The sequence below is a fragment of the Miniopterus natalensis genome, chromosome 11 (genome assembly GCF_054644295.1).
Source record: "Miniopterus natalensis isolate mMinNat1 chromosome 11, mMinNat1.hap1, whole genome shotgun sequence".
Classification (NCBI taxonomy): domain Eukaryota; kingdom Metazoa; phylum Chordata; class Mammalia; order Chiroptera; family Miniopteridae; genus Miniopterus; species Miniopterus natalensis.
This window is the reverse complement of record NC_142091.1, coordinates 15505077-15522652: the sequence shown is the minus strand read 5'-3', so window position 1 is coordinate 15522652 and position 17576 is coordinate 15505077. Positions and strand designations below refer to the sequence as shown.

Genomic DNA, 17576 nt, shown 5'->3' with positions numbered 1-17576 from the left:
TCAAGGGGCTCCCGGCACACAAAAGCCCTGGCCCAGATAGCTTCACAGGGGTGTTTTACCAAACATTCAAAGAAGAATTAACACCTACCCTCCTCAAACTATTTCAAAAAATCCAAGAGGAAGGAACACTTTCAAACTCTTTTTACAAGGCCAGCATTAGCCTAATTCCAAAACCAGGTAAAGACACTACAAAGAAAGAGAATTACAGGTCAATATCCCTGATGAACATACATGCTAAAATCCTCAACAAAATATTAGCAAATCGGATCCAGCAATATATTAAAAAGATCATACACCATGACCAAATGAGATTTATTCCAGGGATGCAAGGCTGGTACAATATTCGCAAATCAATAAACGTGATACATCACATAAACAAATTGAAAGACAAAAATCTCATGATCATATCAATAGAAGCAGAAAAAGCATTCAATAAAATCCCAACACCCATTTTTGATAAAAACTCTCAGCAAAGTGGGAATAGAGGGATCATACCTCAACACAATAAAGGCCATATATGAAAAACCTACAGCCAACATCATACTCAATGGGCAAAAACTAAAACCATTTCCCCTAAGAACAGGAACAAGACAGGGGTGTCCACTTTCACCACTCTTATTCAACATAGTACTGGAAGTCCTAGCCATAGCCATCAGACAAGAAGAAAACATAAAAGGCATCCAAATTGGAAAGGAGGAAACAAAACTGTCATTATTTTCAGGTGACATGATATTGTACATAGAGAATCCTAAATGCTCCACCAAAAAACTACTAGATTTAATAAATGAATTCAGCAAGGTAGCAGGATACAAAATTAACACCCAGAAATCGATGGCATTTTTATACAGCAATAATGAACTCTCAGAAAGAGAAACTAAAAAAAAAAAATCCTATATACCATTGCAACTAAAAATATAAGATACCTAGGAATAAACTTAACCAAAGATGTAAAAGACCTTTACTCTGAAAACTACAGCACACTGAAAAAAGAAATAAACAAATGGGAAAATATACCATGTTCATGGATTGGAAGAACATCATTAAAATGTACATACTACCCAAAGCAATCTATAGATTCAATGCAATCCCTATTAAAGTACCAACAGCATATTTCACAGATCTAGAACAAACACTTCGAAAATTTATATGGAATCAAAAAACACCCCGAATAGCCACAGCAATCTTGAGAAAGAAGAACAAAGTTGTAAGGATCACAATACCTGATATCAAGTTATACTACAAAGCCACTGTAATCAAAACAGCCTGGTACTGGCACAAGAACAGACATATAGGTCAGTGGAACAGAACAGAGAACCCAGATTGATCCATGCCATTATGGTCAATTAATATTTGACAAAGGAGACAAGAACATACAATGGAGCAAAGACAGTCTCTTCAATAAATGGTTTTGGGAAAATTGGACAGATACATGCAAAAAAATGAAACTAGACCACCAACTGACACCAGACACAAAAGTAAATTCAAAATGGACAAAAGGCTTAAATGTAAGACATGAAACCATAAATATCCTAGAGGAAAACATAGACACCTAAATCTCAAACATCTCTTGTAGGAATATGTTTGCTGATACATCTCCTAGGGCAAGAAAAACTAAGGAGAAAATAAACAAATGGGACTGCATCAAAATAAAATCTTCTGCATAGCAAAAGAAACCATCAACAAAATGAAAAGGGAGCCCACTGTATGGGAGAACATATTTGCCAATGATACATCTGATAAAGGGTTAATATCCAAAATATATAAGGAACTCATACAACTTAACAAAAGGAAGACAGACAATCCAATTAAAAAATGGGCAAAGGACCTAAACAGACACTTCTCCAAAGAGAACACACAAATGGCTAAGAGACATATGAAAAAATGCTCAGCGTCACTAATCATCAGAGAGATGCAAACTAAAACCACAATGAGGTATCACTTCACACCTGCCAGAATGTCCACTATCAACAAGTGAACAAACTACAAGTGCTGGCGAGGGTGTGGAGAAAGGGGAACCTAGTTCACTGCTGGTGGGAATGCAGACTGGTGCAGCCACTATGGAAAACAGTATGGAGTTTCCTCAAAAGATTAAAAATTGACCTGCCATTTGACCCACTGATCCCACTGCTAGGAATATATCCTAAGGAACCTGAAACACCAATCACAAAAAACTTGTGCACCCCTATGCTCATAGCAGCACAATTTACAATAGCTAAAATCTAGAAACAGCCCAAGTGTCCATCAGTAGGTGAGTGGATAAAATAGCTGTGGCACATTTACACACATGGAATACTATGCAGCTATAAAAAAGGATCTTTTATCCTTTGGCTCAGCATGGAGGGAACTAGAAAGTATTATGCTAAGTGAAATAAGCCAGTCAGAGAAAGACAAGTACCACAGGATTTCACTTATATGTGGAATATAATAAAAAAAATAAACTGATGAACAAAGTGGATCCAGAGACATAGAAGCATAGAACAGACTGAGGGATCTCAGAGGGAAGGTGGGGAGGGGGACATGGGTGGGGAGAGATTAATCAAAGAACTTATATGTTTATAAGCATAACCCATGGACACAGACACTGGTATGGGGAAAGCCTGGGGGGTGGGATGGATGTGGGGTGGAGGGGATCAATGGGGGTAAAAAGGGGACATTTGTAATATTTTCAACAATAAAGATAAACTAAAAACAACAACAAAAAGAAAAGAAAAACTGTAGGGGAAAAAAATGTCCATCATTGGTGGTCCAAAAAATATATATATTTTTTTAATTTAAAAATTTTTTTAAAGTTAATTCCGTGCCAGTGCCTTGTCTTTGGTTCTGTCTTAACATAGACTCGCTCTTCATGCAGTTGATGCTCCATTTAGTGCTCTCCACTTAGCTGCAAATACAGATTTTGGAGAGTGGGGTTCTTGACTTTAGTGTTTTTAATATTGTCTCTTAATCTTATCAGCAACAGTTGCGGGGGGGGAGGGGGGAATAAAACCTAATTTGTAATAGCAGTAACACTTTTTTTTTCCCCAACAACTTCTGTCCAGTTTGGTGCTGCTTATTTTAATCAACAATGTCAGAGATTATGCATAAATCTCTAATTGCTACTTTCACAGAATTCGGAGGTGTCATGCTTTTCTAATGACTTTTTAAAAAAACAGCAATGCTTTTTCCTGTTCTTAGTTTTGCCTCATGTCTTAATTTTTAAATGTCTAAAAGCCACATTTTTTCATGAAGACAGTTTGTTGAAAAGGTTAATCCCCACACTCGGCATACCTGACTGAAACGCCAGCATCACCGTATAAATCAGAAACAGCAGGCAGTAGTTGATAAAGCTCTGAAGCATGGGGGTGTTCACTTTGTATTTTTCTGCCAAATACTGGCTGGTGATGGCTGTTCCACATATGCACAAGGACAACATCTGACCCAGGGCGAGCGTTTTCAAAATATTCCTGGAAAACAAAGAGGGAAACCTGAGTAATTTGCAAGTAAGTTGCCCCTTTGACACAAACCTCTGAGGCGCACAACACACAGTTAGGTGCTCAATGAAAAGGGAAAGGCTCATTATTCCGGGTGGGTCATTATTTCATTTTATTGCTTTATCACCTGCACAGAAATTAAAGTGTTGGATTTTGAGAGACCACATTTTTAATATCTCTTGCATTCCTATTTCCCCTCATTGCCACAAAAGCACACATTCCCCCATTTTATTGACTTTTCACACACTATTTGAAGTCATGTGTGTGTGGAGAATTTTATGTGAGTGTGTGAGTTTTAAAAACTCAGCTTTCGCTCTAGCTTGAAGGCCTTCCCAGTCATTAAATGTTTAACTTTTTCTGATCCTTTCATTCTCCCAGTCTTGATTTCTTCAATTAAGTAGTGGTTCTCAGTGCTCCCTGCAAGTTAGAATCACAGCGCTTTTAAAGGTGCCAACCTCAGGCGGCCTCTGACCAATCACATCTTCACGTTTTGGGTGGATCCCAAGGCATCAGTGATGTTCAAAGCTCCCCAGGTGATTTTAACATGCAGCCAAGGCTGTGAAGCCCTGCTCTAGAGGCTGGCACTTTGGGTCCACAGGAAAATAAAACCCAGACCCTGGCCTTTAGCATTTTAAGAGAGAGAGAGAGGCACCTGAACAACCGATTACAGAGCAGCAGTCTTGTAACAGTGGTGCAAGCAGAGTGCCACAAGAGTGCATGGGGCTGGTGATGGATTCATTCTGAGTGATGGATTAGCCAGCCGGGAGACCTGGGAAAGGTTTCATAGAAGTGGTTTTCAGGCAGGTTTGGAAGTATACAAAGGATTTCTAGAGGAAGAAGTAGGGAAAAGGGGACCCAGGAAGAAGTAACTAGAACCAAAAGCAGAGGCCCAAACAGGCAGGGGAGGGCTTAGGAAGCATGAGGTGGCCCAGTGTGCCTGGGGCAGAAGGGCAGGAGCAGAGTGGTAGGCAAGACGCTTGGAAAAGTACACTGAGGGCAGATCGTAAAAAGGTTTGAATGTCATACTGAGAAAATTAGGCCTTTAAGCCATGGACAGCTGGGCTTCATGAAGGTGTGTGAATAGAGGGATTTATGAAACTCTGGTGGTTAGGAAAAGTAGGATTAATGAGAAGGGAAACTCGGCCGAGAAGCCAGTTTGAAAGCTAAAATAATGGCCTAGGCCAAAGTGAGATCTGAACAAGAGCCATGTCAGCATGGGCGGAAAGTAGAGAGTGATACGAAAGACTCCACAGAGCCTAGTGCCCATCAGCTCTCAGGAGGTGCACAAAGCGATACCTGGGTTTCCAGACGAGATGGCTGGATGGATATGAGGCTGCTGACCAGGATGGGGGAGACAGGATGAGAAGCGGGCGTGGGGGGCAAGGGGAGAGCAGTGGGCTCAATTTTTTTTTTTTAAGATTTTTTACTGATTTTAGAGAGCAAGGAAGAGAGGGAGATAAGTATCGATGTGAAAACAAAACATCGATGCCCCCACCACCACCAGGAAATGAGCCTGCAACCCAGACATGTGCCCTGACCCGGGATCGAACTGGCAACCTTTTGGTGCTCGGGACGCCGCCCGACCAACTGAGCCACATGGGCCAGGGCTGTGAGTTCAATTTGAGAGCAGTAGAAACTGAAGTGGCTGAAACGTTGAGAGGAAGAACAATAACAGGCTTGGGAGGGGCAGGCTCTAAGATGCCCAGTGAGTCTCTGCCTCCTGGCATTGTTGCCCCATGTAATCTCCTCCTGAGTGTGGGTAGGATCTGTGACTTGCTTCTCACCATTAGACTAGAATAAAAGTATTGGGTGTCACTTCCATGAATACACTACATAAGGTTGTAACTTCCATCCTGCTGGGCAACTCTCTCTACTGATTCTCTTCCTTGCTGGCTCTGATGAAATGGGCTGCCATATAGAGATGCTCACCTGGTAAGAAATCGGGGGTGACCTCTGGCCAACAACCAGCAAGGAACCGAGGCCCTTGGTGCAACAAGCCACAAGAAATTAATCCTGCCAGACCAAAATGAGCTTGGAAGTAGATCCCTCCCCAGTCGAGGCTTCAGATGAGACCCTGCCCTGGCCAACACCCTGCCCGCAGCCTTGTTTAAGACCCTGCAGCAGAGGGCAGAGCTAAGCCATGCTCAGATGCTTGATCCATAACAACTGTGAGATAATAAATGTGTGTTGCTTTAAACCACTAAGTTTGTGGTAATTTGTTACCCAGCAAATAGATAACAAATACAAGGATGAAACTCTGGACTTCAGAACGTTAGACCATATATGTGTTTGCTCTCCACTACATATCCTGTGCCTGGTACTTTGTTGTCACTCAGTAAACATTTGTCGAATAAATATAAATGTATAAAGAAATTACCATATATGCCCAAATATATGGTAACCCCTAATATAAAGTCTTCCCCACTTCTCCAGTGCAGTGCCATAGTCAGAGAAAGAAATTATGAGAGTGCCGTGCGACACAGGAGCTAAGAGTGGGAAAACATTTTAAGAAGGAACGAGTCAATATACTGCAGTGTCCAAAACTGCAGAGAGAAGAGGTGACGTTCTAGCTAAGGAGACACGGTCGGACTGGCAAGCTGGAAGTCGCTAGGGATCTTTGAAGGAAAGCTCTTTGTTAGTGGCAAAGCCTAGAGTCAGATTCCAGTGGGCTGAGCGAGTAGGTGAGCACCAAACATACACAGCTCTTTTTCAAATGATGCAAAGGACACTAGAAACGGGTAAGAGTTTGGAGAGCAGTATCTTGTTAAAGCATCAAGGAAACATACAGATGTTTGGGAGATGCGGGAGGCAATAAGAGTAAAACCTCGAAAACTGGCAAAACAAATTAAGAGACGATAAAGACTGGCAGTTCCTGGAAGGTTTAGGGACCAGGACTGAGAACGTTGCAACTTTTAACTGAAACGTTCTCTGTATAAAACATCCTTCCAGAGTTGTTCTACACAAAGTAAAAAATACCAAAACAACAGAAGACACAGGATACCTATTCTGGAAGTTCACAATGTATTCTTCTCTCTGGAATATTTGTTTCAGTAATATGCGACTAACCTCAAGGGGAGAGAAAGAAAGGAGAAGTTTGCCGGGGGAGACAACCCTAAAATACACTTGTAGGGCCCCTACTATGTGCCAGGCTATGAAGATACAAAACTGAACAGGCTCTCTCTATGCCTCGGAGGCTCAGAGACTACTGGAAATAAGTAGGCATGTAAACTCACAATGAAGGCACAGCCAGACAAGTGCAAAAATAGGCTAGTTAAAAATAATAAATTCAAGCGTTCACTAGCTAGGCACAGTAAGGAAAGGCATTCCAAGCAGAAGAAACAGCATATACAAAGCACAGAACTAAAACAATATGGCACATTCAGGGATTTCAGGTGCAGCACAAGGTGTAGAAGAGAAAAACCAGCAGTTCAGGATGGAACCGTCGACAGGAGCCAGATGGAGAGGGGTGGTGAAATCACAGAAATCTTCCAAACAGGGGGAGTAAAGAGACTCGCAAGGTGGGAATTGAGCATTTTAGATATGTCATAGCACATACATTGTGGCACGCAGCACCTAAGCCTCACCCTTAATTCCTAACATGAAAACAAAATAAACAGGAAAGGTGACAGAGATGGAGGGGTCTAAAATAATACCCAGTTTTCTGGACCAGACAACTGGCTAGAGAGCAATGTGGTTCATCGAGATCCCAACAACAGGGGGAAGGCACATTGAGAAGGGAGATAACCCCAGACAGCCCAGAAGACAGGTCCAGCAGGCAGCCTGGAGCTGAGAAAAAGAACTCCGTTGAAGAAATCTATTTGGGAATCACGAGCATGAAAGGTGGTCGTTCAAGCTGGGATCACTAGAAATGAGATCACTGTAACATATACCTAAAAACTGTAAAGAGACCAGGGTCACAAAAGAAAGAGTCTGGGAAACAGCAACATTCAAGGGGCTGGGGGAGGAAGAAGACCTGCAGATGGAGACAAAGGGGTCTGGCCAGAGAGGCAGAGAGAGAACAGGGAAGGAAGAACCTTCTGGAAGCAAGAGAAAATGGTGTTTCAAGGAAGACGTGCTCCAGAGTTGGGGCTGCAGAAAACCCCACTGCTGCTCTCCGTCTCCGCAAACCCAGTATCTACACTGCAGCAAGAGTGGGTGTGCTGGCTGTGACCCTAATGGGCCCACTCCCATGTCTCGTACCTTTCAGTAGTTCCCCTTTGCCCTTAGATGAAAGCCAAACTTTTAAATGGCCTATGAGGCAACCTACCATCTGACCCCTGCCTAGCTCTCCAGCCTCATCTTGGACTACTCTCTCACAGCTTTAATTTTTAATTTTTTTATAATATTTTCAAATATGCTTTTATCGATTTCAGAGAGAGGAAGGGAGAGGGAGAGAGAGAAACAACAATGATGAGAGAGAATCATTGATCAGCTGCCCCCCTGCACGCCCCCTACTGGGAACCAAGCCCGAAACCTGGGCATGTGCCCTGACCAGGAATAAAAGCCATGACCTCCAGGTTCATGGACTGATGCTCAACCACTGCACCATGCCAGCTGGGCTAATTTTTAATTTTTTTAATTTCTTATAGGATATATTTAAAACATAATAAAGTATAATCAACATGTACTCAAATGCCTACTAAGCACCTTAAGAAATAAAATATTGGCAACATCAACATACCCCCTTGTGCTCTCCCCAATCTCTTAGCTTTCCTGAGGTAACTACTTTCCAGAACTTGGCATTTATCATTCCCTGTATTTCCACATATTTTAATATTTACATATGTATCCCTAAGCTATAAACAGCATTGTTTTCCTTGTTTTTAAATTTTATGTAAACAGCATCATATCGTATGTGTACGTTTGCAACTGGCTATTTTGATTAACACTGTTGGAGACAGTCATCCAGATTGACACTTAGTTCTAGCTCATACCTTTCCACATGATTATATAACACTTCATCCATTCCTTGGTGATATTATCCTTTCCTGGGTGGTATTCTGATATTTTTTGCTCTTATAAATAATGTCCCTACAAACACTCTTGCTTATGTCTCCTGATGTACATATCTTAGAATTTTTCTAGTTTTTAGCAAACTGGTGCAAATGGGTTGCTGATATGCTAAGCTACAGCCTCATGAGCACTCAGGATGTTCTGCTGGGGACAACCGAGAACATCCATCCACCGCAATCAGTTAACTCTGAGTGCCTACAAATATAGTGACTTTCTATTTGTGCCATGAAGTTTAAAGGGATCCTTTGCTTTGAAGATATATCAAAGTGTAGAACTGTTAGTCTCAGGGCATAAGGATCTTCAGATTTACTTGTCTTGCTAGACAGCTCTTCAAGGGTTATATTACTTCATGTAGTTTACTCTGTTCCTCTCAAAAGGAAGGAGCTGAAAACTCCACCCCTCCAGGGGGACGAACAATATCAGGAACTGGCCGGAAGCAGGCTCTTTATTAGGCCAGGGAAGCCCACTTTTGCCCAGGTGAGCAGAGGGTTAAGACCTTGCCCCACACAGCAGCAGTGCCCCAGGGACGCGCTCCCTGTCACGGCAGCTTCCTCTGTGCTCACGTCTTCCTGAAGAAGGCACTGGTTCTGGGTTCTAGGCTGCCCAGCCTAAACGAAAGGAATTCTCCACTTGGTCCTGCAGATGAAGAGTCTAAAGAGCCCAATCCAGAGGGTAGAAAAGTACATTTTGAGGGGACAAGTGTCATTGTCCCCAGCCTCACACTCCCCTCGGGAAACCTGTGGTGAAGGGTACCTGGCCAAGGACATGGGTCCAATTTTCCTGTATTTCATGGTTCAAATGGCATCCCCGGAGCACAGTCTCAACATAATCCTCCGGCAACCCTGAGAACAGTGTCAGTCCACTCCTGTTACAGAGGGGAGCGTGAGACTCACGGTGGCTCCAGAGTCACCCGCAGTCCTACAGTTAGTAAAAGGCAGAGGAGGTCGGAGCCCTTAGCCATTAAAAGGCTAGAGGAGGGAGATCAAATTTGCCTCAGATCTAGGGAAACAGCTCCTCTCCTGGAAGAAAGTCTCGGAACTGCAGAATTTCGGTGCTAATACCCACTTTTTTTATTTTATTTTTTAAATCACATTTTACTTCTTTTTTTTAAAAATACATCTTTATTGATTTCAGAGAGAGGAAAGGAGAGGGAGAGAGAGAGATAGAAACATCAATGATGACAGAGTCATTGATCGGCTGCCTCCTGCACGCCCCCGACTGGGGATCAAGCCCACAACCCGGCATGTGCCCTGACCGGGAATCGAACCCCAATCTTCTGGATCCTAGGTCGATGCTCAACCACTGAGCCACGCCTGGCCGGGCCCCACTTTTTTAGAAGTGAAGAAACTGTGGCCCAGAAGAGGTGTTTTGCCTGAGATCATACAGGAACAGAGGTGACGCCCAAATTTCCTGACCATTAAACATCTGCTGTCCCCACTACAGCACCTGGTCTTGGGACAGTAAGTGAGGTCATCCCTTAGAGTTGCTCTCTCCTTACCTTCTGTATCTCTTTCTCCTCACTCTCCTTCCCCCAAATACCCCTCTTTACTTCACCATTATGATTTTATCACAGAGCTTAGTAAACCCTTCTCAAAGGATCCTTGCACCCCAGCTCGCTGTCAGGAAAGGGGTCTAGCCTGATTTCTCTCCCACCGTTATTAACACTGCTCCCCAGCACATCAGGGGGCGGGGGCTGGCTGTCCAGAGCACAGGCCGCCGAAAAGCTAACCAAGTGCCCGATAACCTAATCAAATTTAGACCATTTTTCACATCCCATGACAGACCTGGAAGCAATTATAAATTTGAAATAAGTGAGAATAAGAGTGTGGAAGCACCAAGCCCTGTTCACAAATTGACAGAATTCCTCCTTCTAAAACAGCTCAATTAAGCAAGCTGTCCTTTAACTATAAAGTATAACCATTTTCTAAAAAAAAAAAAAAGAGAGAGTCACAGATTGAGTATGGAGATTTAGAGTTACCGAATGCATTTCTCTTGGCCCGAAGTCATGATGACCTCATCTATAATGGAAGAGCAGGAGCCAGAGCGAGAGGGAGGGAGGGAGGCAGGCAGAAGGGGCTGAGGGGGTGGAGGCTGAACAAAAGGAGAAAGAGAGAAAACCAGACAGGTAGAAAGAAATACCAAAGGCCTCCAAACAACTGTTGTTCCTTATGGCTTCACATTCAAGCATTTCAGCACAGGGTCCTAGTCATATGAACTGTGAGCTGAACCCAGGGACACTTTATACCATAACAAAACCAGCCCCTCTCTAAAGGAAGCTGCCAGAAACAATGTGCATCTAACCATGGGATATATCCTGTCACGGTGTTTCAAACAGGACCTCCACCAACCTGAGCTTCAAAGGCAGGATATGGTCCAACTCCAAGGCACGTCTCCCACGGCAGCTTCACGCTGGGGGAGCCAGGCCAGCAGAAGGCATTGCAAACAAGAGCTACGGGTCACCTGGGGCACAAGTAGGAAAACAGGCAGAAGGTAACCTGAGCAAGGTCAATTCTGATTACTTTACTACCTGGATATATTGTATGAATTTAAGGATTGAAAAAAAGAAGACACTTTACGGCATTTTATTTCCCCTCTTCTTTCTTACAGAAAACCTAATGACCCCTGATCACAGACCAGAAATGTGCACAATTTCCAGAAAGATTCAGGAGTGGAGGAAGGGCTATGACACGGGTTTCTGCCTAAGTCAAACGCTAGTTTTACATAAAATGTAGATGAGACAATGATGGGACTGATTCATTTCTTTAGCTCTTCCTTATTTGCACCATCGAGTGAGAGCACTATCCTCCGCCTGGGTGTACATTAAATAATCACTGAGGGCTTTAAAAAAAAACAACCACGACATCAAGACTAGCCCAAATCAATGGAATCAGACTCTCAGGAGGTGGGGTCCAAACACCAGTCTATCTGAAAAAGCCCCCTCGATGGTCTAATGTGCAATACGGATGACAAACCACTGAATTTTTCTCTCCCTTTTATTTGAAGAAAGAAGGAGTTCCAAATGACTGATCAAATACATTGTTCGAAGGCAAATCCCACATTTTTCTTCACGTTATGTCTCAATAAATCTGTGCTGCTAGACCGCACATTGTCAGCCAGAGGCAGGGTTCAGCAGTAGAGCTAAGAGACTTCTGCGGAGCATAGAGTCTTTGGGGAGACTTTAAACTTCGTTACATCTGCCACCTGGAAATACCAGGTACAGAACAGTAAGTTCCAGCACTTCTATAAAAATCCTATTACAAATCTGAAACGAAATGCTCGTTCAGAGCAAACCCTCATATTGAGCACACAGATTGCCTAGTGCCTATTCCTGGAGTATTTTAAATCCTATGGGAAGAAAGCTGGAAGGCTGGAAACAAGTAGTTTCTCCCCACACACTGAGCGGCAGCCTGGCTGACCTCTCCATTCCTTCCAGATCTGTATTTCTATGGTTCCAACCTTGAGCCATTAGTGTATCGCCTAATTCTAATTAGCGCAAGTAGCTAACTTGCAGTTTTGAAGAACACACATTCTGACATAACAGGACATTTTCAAAACTCAAAGTGGCCAAGAAAGCCAAATTTCAAAGGATGGAAAACATAGTAATGTGTAGATATTACTACCTTAAAAGGAAGGCAAGTAGGGAAAAGGAAATTTATGTTTTCTTTTCTCCCCACTGAGCCATATCTTATTCATAGCAGGTGATCAGTAAATGTTTATTAAATTATTGAATAAATGCTGCAATTAACTATCAAGATGCCATAATGTTAAAATGCAAGGGAGGGGAACCTTATAAGCAGGAGACCCTTAGAAGTGAACTCAGGGCATTTGTAGCAGAATAAATGTGAGCTCAGGAGTTAGACAAAATGGGGTCTAGATTTAAATTTGAAACATGAGAGAAGTAGGTGCCGGGAAGTGAAAACAGTACAGTACTTTTAGTTGTGTTGTGTGAAAGACGGGTAAAGGATGCACCCCAGATGTAGCCTTTGAGAAGGCAGTCTTCCTTCTGGACACAGGGGGAAGGGCATTAGGCTCTGACTCAGAGTCACTCCCTTTCTTATTAGTGTTATGAAGCTGAATAAGTTAGCCTCTCAAAAACTCTGTCTTGTTTTGCTTTTAATGATTTGTAATGCTACTTGTATGGGTTTAAGGGTCGATGGACATAACCCATGAAAACTTATCTACAGCCTTAGGCACTCAATGAATTTTCTTTCTTCCTTCCTCTGGTTCACTCAGCGTTTTGGAAACATCATGACCAGATCTGTCCAATAGAACTTCCTGCGATGATGGAAATGTCCTGTATCTGCACCATCCAATACAGTAGCTTCTAGTTATGAGGCAATTAAGAACTTGAAATAGGGCCAATGGGAATAAAAATGTGAATTTTTAATGTTATCAATTTCAGTTTAAAGTAAAATAGCTGTATGTGGCTACAGGCTACTACCACATTGGACAGTGTGGACGTGGACCAGCACTGTGCAGCAGAAGTTACTGCAATGACAGAAACAGCTGAGAAGTGGCTGCTGAGCACTTGAAATGTGGCCAGCAAGGTGACCGAGGAAGTAAAATTTTCACTTTCTTTCACTGTAATTCATTTTAATTTAAAGAGCCACATGGGGCTGGTGGCTGCAGCATTGAAGAGCACAGTTCTAGACCAGCGCTTCTTAAATCTTAATGTGCTATGAGTCACCCGAGGATCTTGTTAAACTCCATATTCTGATTCAGTGTATTTGGTAAGAAGCCCGAGATTCTGCATTTCAAACACGCTCTCAGGTGACGCCTGTGCTGCTGGTCCACGGACCACACTTTGAGGAGCAGAGCTCTAAAACTGTGCTTCCAAATCTGAGGCCCCTCAGCTCGAAGCATCCATGGAATGAGTGACAGAAATCCATGGGCTGTTCAGGAGCTGCCTTGGACACTTCAAAAAGCTTAGCAGTACTTCTGACCACTGCTGGCAAGAATGCAAAATGAGCCGGGTCAGTGTGGCTCAGTGGTTGAGCATCGACCCATGAACCTGGAGGTCACAGTTCAATTCCCGGTCAAGACACATGGCCAGGTTTGGGGCTTATCTCCAGTAGGGGGCATGCAGGAGGCAGCTGATCGATGATTCTCTCTTATCATTGATGTTTCTCTCTCTCTCTCCCTCCCTTCTTCTTCCCTCTCTCTGGAATCAACAAAAACATATTAAAAAAAAAAAAAGAATGCAAAATGATGCAATCCTTATGGGGGAGCGCAATTTCTAAATTTTACTTCAAGGAATCTATTCCATAGACACTTTGGCAAAAATACAAAAGGCGTATATACAGGCTTTTCATTGTTGCACTATTCATAATAGCAAAAGACTAAAGAAAAACTAAATGTTTAACAAAAGGGAACTAGCTGAATGAAGGCAAAGGAGTACTGGGAGCTATAAAAAGCAAGACAAATATTTCTACACATTGCTATAAAGTGACGCCAGGAAATACTTTAAAAAGAAAAAAAAAAGCAGATGTGGAGGAAAATGAGATGCTAACATTTCTTTATCTTTGTTAATATTTTTAAATGAAAACATAAAGATCAAAACTGTTTTTAAAGTTGCCTATAGGTCAGGAAAGAGAGCAAAGTAAAAGATACATATGTCTAAATATACCTTGTTTTATAGATTCATCTTCAGAGCCATGTATATATTTTACATAATTATAAAACAAAAATTAATTTTTCAAAAATCCACAAGGAAAATAAAAATTATAAAATAAACTTAAGGATATTTTAAGTTCATGGTAAAACAAAATAGGAATTATTTCAAGTGACTTTAAAACACTAATTTGTCAGGACATTCCTACTAGAATATACCATAGGAATAGTAGGGACTGTAAAACACCTTAAATTGTTTGGCAGTGATGCCCTAGCCGGGTAGCTCAGTTGGTTAGAACATCATCTTGATATGCCAAGGTTTCCGGTTTGAACCCCGGTCAGAGCACATACCAGAGTTAATCAATGAGTCCATCAATAAGGGGGACAACAAATCAATGTTTCTTTCTCCCCCCCCCCCCAAAATCAGTAACTGAGAAATTTTAAAAATTGTTTGGAGGTGGTGTTGATATTATTTTAAGACTGTGTGCATATTGTGGAGTAAGGCAAGAAATTACATTGATGTATTAATCTGGTACAGGAAAGAAAAAAGAATGAACTCATAAGATATTTTCTATATTTTTAAGCATGTATTTCCTATTGCCGTTCACTGTAAAGCCACAAAACAATCATGAACACTCCTGTGCCCAGAATAGGGCAATTAAATAACACTTCCTACTAAAAATAACTAGGCCACCTTAGAGGGTGATTTCAGACCTGGGGCAAGAAACGTGCAAACAAGCAAACAAGCCTGGAACACCTTGTCACACACCAAGTGGCAAGAAAGCTATCAAAGAGTAGTGGAGTCGTGACAAAAAGACATTCTGAGCATCAATAAGTATAATTGGATTGAAATACCTCCAATATGTTTAAATCCACGAGTTAATCGCAATACTTAAAATTTTTTAAAAATAAAACCCATTGGTCATCTTTGGAGGAAGTTAGGGAAACAGCAGGTAATTTTGAAAACTGGCAAATAAAGGGGAAAAAAGGCAAACACTTATCTTGCCCTTCCCATTCAAATTATACCTCAGGGTAATGAGTTAATGAGGGTAATGAGTTAATGACAGGGCATCTGTCTTTGTAGAAGTATGTGGATAATAAATATAAATAAAATGACACACAATATCATTTTATAACCCCTAATAAAATAATGAATCTAAGCAATAAACCTCAATAGCTCCTCGTGTAACAAAAAGACAAGCAAACATTCTGTACCTTGCAGTAGCAGTGCACAATATCTATGAAATATTCCCCCCCCCCCCCGCCAAAAAAAAAGGGCCACAGGAGTTTTTAACAGGTGTCCATGGACCAGATCCATGCAAATATTCTGGGAAATCTATGAACTTGGAAAGAAAAAAGTAGATCTTGACTTTCAGTAACATTTAACTAAAATGTAATATTCCCTTCGATTATGAACGGCGGCAACAAACTATAGTAGTATTAGCAGTATCTATGAGTTTGCTGCCAAAGATTTCACAGAAATCTTCCTATCATACAACTGCTGCTGAAACTTCAAAATATCATTTACATTCATCACTACTCCAAAGTCATGGTGGTTAAAGACCCATTGTGAGCTCTTATTATTTAATGTGTGGGGTTTTTTGGTTTTTGTCTTTTAATATGTTTTTAATGATTTCAGAGAGAGGAAGGGAGAGGGAAAGAAAGAGATAGAAATGTCAATGATGAGAGTCATTGATTGCCTGCCTCCTGCACACCCTCTGCTGGGGGTCGAGCCCACAACGCGGGCATGTGCCCTGACCAGGAATGGAACCTCGATCTCCGGGATCATAGGTCAATGCTCAACAGCCAAGTCAGGCTAGCCAGGCTAATGTGTGTTTTTTAAGAAAAGAAGCACATATATCAACGTATCACAATGTATTTTTAATAGTTTAGTACCTAAATGGATGCAATTGGTTTCCAATATAATCCTATGTATTTTACTTTATGCACTTAGAAACGTTATTCTGAGAAGGAAATACTATAAACCCACCAGGAAGATACAATCGGCAAAACTCAGAATGTGGAAGAGTCTACATGACACATGAAGTATTTCTTCAAAAATAAGGGTAAGCCTACAGAAGAAAGAGACATAGATATAATAACCTTGAAATGAATGGGCTATGAGCATCTTGATTTTGTCAATAACAATCAGTCCAAACCTATTTTTAAAAAACTTTATTGAAAGTTTATTTGCACCAATAACTGATGACATTTCCGGAAGCAAGATCTCAATGGACTGAGAAAATGCTCCTGAGAATGGCAATACGGCAGTTAGTAATTTTTATACATTTAGAGTCTAAGGACAAAAACTAAAGAAGGTTACATGAAATCCACTGGTGGTAGTAGATTAAGGAGGTGAGAGAAAGCAAAGCAGGGAGATCTGTAAGACTGGATAAAAAGTAAAAGGGCAGAAAATTTAAAAATTCACAAATATATTAAAATTAAATACAACAAAAAAGTAAAATGGAGAGATACTTCTTTTACACTGGTGGGTACAGAATAGTTAACACTTATAGTAAATAGAGATGCTATGCAAGGAACAAGGTAACAATGAGAGGTTTCAAAACTAAGGAAGATTGAGGCCTGGAATGTGACTGTCCACCACGACCGGCCCAGTTAGGAATTTACGATCAGAGCATCCTGCCAGGTTATTTTCAGTGGCTGACTTTGTCAGGCCTGCCATGTGGCCCCCTGAGCTCGTCAGGTCTGCTCCATAGCCTCCTTTTTGTTCACAATTTGAATAAACTATTTAGAAAATTATGTGATAATTGAGGAAATCTGAACATGGACTAGATAGCTGATATAAAAAAATTCTTTTTTTTTGGTGGAATAATGGTAGTGACTATTTTTAAGTCTTTATCTTTTAGAAATGAATACTGAAATATTTATGCATGAAATTATATGATGCCTGAGCTTTACTTTAAGATAATCCAGGAGGAGTGAAGTGGAGAGGTACAAATGAAACAAGATGAGTTGATAATTACTGAGACTGGGTGATAGGTATATCTAATAGGTAACAGTCGCTAATTTTATGTGAACATCTCTATGATAAAAGGTTTCTTTTTAAAAAAGCCTAATAGAAACCCTACATTTACCCATGATAAGGCTGCACAGACAAACCAAAACATTACACTTATCTGCTTTCAGCTATAATTATACCAATCTAGTGTAGTAACACTCATTTTCTCTTGCTAATCAGAAGCTTTAGTGTCTGATTAGTTAAGTAAGAAAATAAATGCATTATTACTTAACTGCAATTTAAAGGAGTTTTTCAAAATCTTTCAAAATATATAATTCCTGGCAGAAAAATAATAAAAGGAGTTTGTAATGGAGGAAAACCCTGAGGATTGCTGATCTAATATAAAATGTCTCACATTGTATTCCACTTGGCATGTTTTAGTCTCCCCAGGTAAGTTGTAGGCTCCTAAGAGACAGAATCAATGTCATTTTTGTCTTTGTTTATCCAGTATGTGAGTCAATACG

The 17576-nt window shown here is 41.2% G+C and overlaps 1 protein-coding gene across 1 annotated transcript in view; it reads right to left on the bottom strand.

Annotated features, from left to right (window-relative positions):
• The window catches only part of SLC35F2 (solute carrier family 35 member F2), a 52184-nt gene that overhangs the window by 18131 nt on the left and 16477 nt on the right, over nt 1–17576 (bottom strand). Inside the window, exon 2 of the mRNA XM_087822186.1 lies at nt 3268–3443. Coding sequence (XP_087678312.1) covers nt 3268–3443 — 176 coding nt within the window. The remainder of the gene's footprint in view (nt 1–3267; nt 3444–17576) is intronic.